The sequence below is a fragment of the Augochlora pura genome, chromosome 3, assembly GCF_028453695.1.
Source record: "Augochlora pura isolate Apur16 chromosome 3, APUR_v2.2.1, whole genome shotgun sequence".
Taxonomy (NCBI): domain Eukaryota; kingdom Metazoa; phylum Arthropoda; class Insecta; order Hymenoptera; family Halictidae; genus Augochlora; species Augochlora pura.
Genome location: NC_135774.1, coordinates 19,250,671 through 19,256,835, shown reverse-complemented (window position 1 = coordinate 19,256,835; position 6,165 = coordinate 19,250,671). Strand labels below are relative to the sequence as shown.

General features: G+C 34.4%; 1 protein-coding gene across 1 annotated transcript; it reads right to left on the bottom strand.

Moving 5' to 3' along the window:
* LOC144478938 (apolipoprotein D-like) lies at nt 1-6,165 on the bottom strand. The gene is made up of 4 exons (XM_078197328.1): nt 5,541-6,165; nt 4,920-5,050; nt 3,233-3,473; nt 1-678 (listed from the first exon to the last, which is right to left on the bottom strand). Exons 1-4 carry the CDS (start codon nt 5,652-5,654, stop codon nt 271-273), a joined length of 894 nt encoding a protein of 297 aa, XP_078053454.1. The 5' UTR covers nt 5,655-6,165; the 3' UTR covers nt 1-270.

The following is a 6,165-nucleotide window of genomic DNA, read 5'->3' as shown; positions in this document are numbered from 1 at the left end:
CTGTAACAATTTATTTAGCTTTTCTTTTTTTTTCACATTTGTACACGATTGAAGAAATAAGCACAAACCTACCCCATACCTCCATTGATTCATGAAAGTGATAATACGCGAAGGAACGATGAATAATGATCGTGATTCTCAAGCGAGACTGGTTTCAACTGAGTAAAACCGCTACGAGCTCGAGGTTACTAAACTAATCGCATTACGATTTACCACGCGTTTTCATCAATGGCGTCGTATCGGAACTCGATCGATAATACTCTGGTTTCTTTATGCAGTCTTCTCCGCTTCCTGGACGGTCTCCGGGGCTTTCTCGATCGCTGGCTCGCTTATTTCTTTCTCTTCCGATAGTTTCGTGCTATCCGCTTGTAGAGTCTCCTTCGTGGAACCGGCGACAACCATAATGCGTTCCGGGACTGTGTTAACCGGGACTTTCTTCACTTTTTCGACGGCTGGGACACTTGCCGCAGGTTTCGCGCTCCTTTTAGCGGCGTTATCGGCGATTATCGATGGGGAATCCGGTACCACGGCGGATCTAACATTCTCTGTATTCTTCTGCGGTTGCTCTCCTTCGGATGCTACCTCTGGCTTTACCGCGTCCAAATGGGCGCAGTCGTCCTGGTCTGTCTTCACGAAGAAGGTTCTGGAGATCTTGTACTTGTCCAGCACGGAGTAAGCCTTTGCGAGAAAAATTACAGTTTTAGAATGGATATACACTGAACAGTGGCTGTAGATATATTAACCCTTTGCACTCGAAGTCGTTTTAACCCTTTGCACTATGATTCCTTTCACGCCGTGTTCATTAGCATTTATTCATTCTTAATACTTTCGTTAATAGAACTAGACAATTCCTATTTCTTGTATTGTCCGTATTTGCTTTCGTTTCTGTACTTTGATAACAGAAGAATTAAATTTGGTTTTAATTTGAAATAAATTAGTAATATTCATATTTAGTAGATCATGCATGAAATCTTTATCACGAGTCTGATTCGTTATTATAGTGCAAGGGGTTAATTATCGGATCGTTTGGAAAGTGATTTCGTTTTGTAAACAATTGATCTTGTCAATAAAGAGATGAACGTCTACGAGCACGAGATATTATAGTTATCGGAACGATGATAAAACAGTTAAATGAATACATTAATCCATATTGGCTATAATTTATAGATGAGTAAAATAAATATTAAATAATCGCCTTTTAGTCTCCGTTGAATGAAAGACATTTCTTTCTATCTTCAGACAATTATTTCTTGAGTTAACAGTATAAAAAATAGTAAAATATGCCGAAATATTATAAAAATCTCAACTCTGTTACTTAACAAATTTTGAAATGTAGTAAAACAATTCTAGCAGTGTCTCGGAGTCACCACTCGCGTGCAAAGGGTTAATTGCTTGATACGTTTTCGAAGAATATCAAAGTTATACGCTAAAACGATAAAGAATATTTTCAAATAGACGTTTTCAAACATTTTCAGAATATATTAATGTAACCTAAATAAACAATCTGTTCTAAAATATACACAATTATTCAAAAATGTATTTCGTATGAAAAATTCAATTAATATATCGTTAACTCGTGTGTTGTTTCAAATAATGTATTATTTGTTATCCGATGTCGTAATTTATTATTTGGTTTTCACCAAGATAAATAGTTCCTCGAAATGTTTCATTTCGCTTTACATTATTAGCATTCCTTACTGAGAATAATGCACGGTGACTTTGATTTTTACTACGATTCTTACGGCGCTTCTTATGGCGTTTCTTACGACGCTTTTTAGTACGCGTCTTACGACGTTTCTTAGAACCGTTTTACTGTTTGCGTGGCTCGCTTATGTGGTTAGCCATTGCTACTTGCAAAACGTAGAAAGACATTGAAAAATGGTGAGTCAAAGGAAGAACCGTCTACGCAGATATTAGTTCTTATTATTCTCTAATGGCGGTGTCAGTAACGATGTCGATAATGAAATAATGAAAACAGCATCGTGAAATGCTTAATTAAATGATACGCTTTTTAGTGTTGCATCTAGCAAGTGTACTTTGACAGTAGAATTTTGAATTTTGAAAACGAGTTCATACCGTTGAACATTGTAGTCTCATGTAATACCAGGGGAACATGATTTGGTAAATAAATTAAATATTAGTAACATTACTGCACATTTGTTACGATTCTCTATTACCAGTCTTTATTACGATTATTAAATGCTTATTTTAAATGTCATTTCCGAATACTAAACAATTCTTCTATTGCAAAATAAGTGTCAGTTCTTCGAATGATAAGTATTTTAATTCATTATTAATCGATTAAATGAAGAAAATAAGATTAATTGAAATACATCGTTTATAAATCATAATATGTTTTAATTTTTTACTTGAGATGAATATTTTTAAATTTATATTTCAAATAAATCTCGCATAAGTCTAGTTTCAAACTAGTATTCAACTGGTTTATATATCAATTAATTAAATTTAAAAGTATGTTTCCTTTTTCTATGCACACACAAGAGCTTTTGTTACGTGGGAATCGAATAATTTCAATTTTCAGTTGATAATCAATTGCAAAAAGTTTTAAAAATTGATATACAGTTCTGGAATGGTACATGCGGATGAAAAGCATTTTTACAAGTGATAGAATGATTCTGATTTTTGACAAATAAACATTTATCAAAAATAACAATACTGAATAAACAAGCATTCGATTTGATTTGTTAAAGATGTGCACATCATTTGTATATTTATCACACAAGATTTCTATTTAATACAACTCATAAATAGTAAGCAACAAAGAAATAAAAATACGAGCAATTGAATTCTAAAATAAATTAGAAACATTATCGACGATTGTTAATAACCGATCTTCAGCTTTCAAAGCACATTGAAAATTTTAACTTTTCAAGTAATATTATGCACTAATCAATGGAATAAATTGCAAGCACGTTTATTCACTCTTTCTATGGTTAACTCGAACGCGATCCAAGTGACAGTGAAAGGGTTTAATTTGTAATGTTTATTAAAAGTGCGATCTACTATGATCTTTATGAAATTTACAATATAAATTACACGAACATATAAATGAATGTGTATGTTCAGAATGCGAATAAAATATAAAGTGATAAAAATAATATCAAAACTAAAAAGAACTAGTCTCCTACTATAATTTATTACTTTAGTCAGCACTGAAATGGTCAATCACGTAAAATATTGATTAGAATAAATGGTATCTTTTAAAAATTACCTTCTGTAAGATTGGACCTGCGGAAATCCTTTCTCTCGTCATGACCCAAGCGTTCTGAGTGTGGAACGGTCCGATGCCAGAACAGCTCCATAAAACTGCATAGGTGTCATAGTCTGTTTCGAGCACGGAGTATTTAGTTTCTGGTGTCAACGGTATGGTGTATTTCACCACCAGCTTTCCTTCTTCTGCTTTCGATGCTGCTTTCTTGATTTCGCCCTCGACCACCCTCTTGATACCAGTACTAGACAATACAGAAAAACAATACAGATCGTGGATTATGATTTATTAACCGTTTCACCTATAAAAACGAGCAGATCTCATGACGCGAAGATTCTATGCATTAAATATTCTACTTATATTTATTTTTCATATGGCCATGATATATCGTACAAAGATGCGTATTTTTAAATTAACAATGAAATTTAATTGATTGCGCGTGTCTATGTCATACTGGTTTATCTTTGTGTTTACGCATAATCGAAGACGATCAACTTTAGAAAAGCGATTTCATGTCAGTTGGCTGTAAAAAAATGTCTATAGTCATTTATGTTTTTTGTTATAAATATTAGTCCTTTGAGATCACGATTTACGCGTCTATTATCGCTTCCGGGTCATCCTGTATCGTCGAACATTGATCTACTTATAAAGGAAACAAAAGTGAATAGGTTCCAATTAGAGATCATGATTATGAACGTGTATGAAAACATACGTGTACACGTGTACTTCGTATACACGGAAATATTATTATACACCTAAATATTATTTATAACTTTATTATTTATAACTACAAATCGGAAGCAAATTTGCAAAATCAAAGGAATCAAGATAGATGTAGACATACAAGGAATAAAAATTGTCCCTTTCTGCTAGAAAAATGATTAACGACGAAGAAGTATGGTCCAACGCAGATATAAAAAAATATTGTAAAATGTGAAGGAGTTAAACATGTGTCGAAATGAAGCGCGAATCTTTGAAAATAAATTGAAGACACAAAGTAATGAAAATAATTGTATGATTGCAGTTTAACAAAGTCGTTTACTTCTATATATTTCTTTTAGCACACGTGGTTAGTAATGATAAAACAGTTTATGGAACCATTTTAAGATAAACTATAAATATGTAAATAAAAATTGGCTTTGTAGATTTTAACAGCTGACACGTCATAATTTATTTGTAAAAATCTCGTTTGATTTTGGGCAATTGCTTTTTATACTGTCCAAACAAAATTGCATTTTTATAACATACAAACACATTTAATATGCAAAGAAAATTGCATTTTTATAGTATACAAACATATTTTAATATGCAAAGAAAATTGCATTTTTATAGTATACAAACATGCTTAATATGCAAACGAAATTGCATTTTTATAATATCTCGGCATATTCTGCTATTTTTTATACTGTTCAATCAAGAAATCATTGTCTGAAGATAGAGGTAAATTTCATTTATTCAACGGAGAATAAGGAACGTTTATTTAATATTTATTTCACTCATCTATAAATTATATTCAATATGAATGAATGTATTCATTTAACTGTTTTATCATCGTTCTGATAACCGTAATATCTCATGCTCGTTGACGTCCATCTCTTTATTGACAAGATCATTGCTTCTTACAAAACGAGATCACTTTCCAAACGACCCAATACTTCGAGATAACTATTCAAATTTTATTGGTACTTACAATCTGTTTGTAACTTCATTGCTGACTCGGAATTTGCCATCGCCGGCCTGAGTGTAGTTCGCCATGACACAACGTGACACCACTTCCGTAAGTTGGAAATACCTTTCAGCTTCATACCAGACTCCCAAAAACTGAAATAAAAGTATAAAAAGCAGTTAATACTCGTATCAGTACTCACTGTGATAATTCGTTACTCTTACTGATAAATTTTCATAGACGTCCAACAATCACAAATAAACTTTCAATTATTCATATATGTATCCGTTAACGATGGAATCAGAACGTTTGAAAGTAATTGTTTCTAATAATGAGCGTATTCTTTCAAATTGACAAATTTTATCGCACAATATCTGAATGTTTTCTAAATTTTAAAGTTAAACATTTCGGTGGAGGAATGTACAAGCGGTCTTGTACTATACGCATCTTGTAATATACAAACGTATATAAACAAGTGAAAGCTACTATTGAACAAAAAGCAGAATGTTTCCAGAGCTTTGAAATTAAACTTATCTAATGTTATTCTTTTAAATTAATAAAAAAAATAACGAGAAGTCCGCTGTGAAGAGTTTAAAAAAACTCGGAAGCGCGGTCTACGTTGATAATAAGGATCGTGAAGCGTACCTTGCTCATGTCGAAGTTCGCCATGGGCACATAATCTGGACAGAAGCCCAGACTGGGCACCTGGGCATGGGCCAGGGCCAGTGTCGATAGAACCAAAACAATTTTTCCGATCATGTCTCCAGGTGATCTGCCGTGAGTCTTGTTCGAAGCTCATGCCTTATATACAATAACCGGTGAGTGTAAGAGCGTTGACCGGACGCCTACCCCCTCTTATTTTTTTTACCAACACGTGAGTATCCTTACGGTACTCTTGGTGGCCCCAGAATCTGGTCAACAGACGATGGTCATTGGTCAATGTTACCGGCGACTTCTTGGCAAAGAAGTTCAACCGAGGCTGCAGCCCGGCGACCGCTCGGCTAACAGGGAACACAGACTCCATTATGCAATTCCTCCGCAACGGGACTTTTCAGCCGATGAAGACGAATTCCCCTGGACGGCGGATTGGTGTCAGTCAATTTGATGGGATGCCAAGATTCTCGAGCATATATATACATGGCAATTGTAACGGGCCAGTCGTGTGTCTATGACTCCCGGGTCGCAGGTTGAACGCGGGTTTCTAGAATTCCTCGTGACCTCGGCCAGGATTTAACTAGAACAGCTGTCGGTCATGAAGCGCGTCGCGAAC

Excerpts from the sequence above, each read along its gene's own strand:
- LOC144478938 (XM_078197328.1), bottom strand. The coding sequence starts at position 5,654 with ATGATCGGAAAAATTGTTTTGGTTCTATCGACACTGGCCCTGGCCCAT. Across the intron at positions 5,051-5,540 it reads CGAACTTCGACATGAGCAAG|TTTTTGGGAGTCTGGTATGA; the intron begins GTACGCTTCACG and ends CTTTTATTTCAG. Across the intron at positions 3,474-4,919 it reads AATGAAGTTACAAACAGATT|TACTGGTATCAAGAGGGTGG; the intron begins GTAAGTACCAAT and ends TGTATTGTCTAG.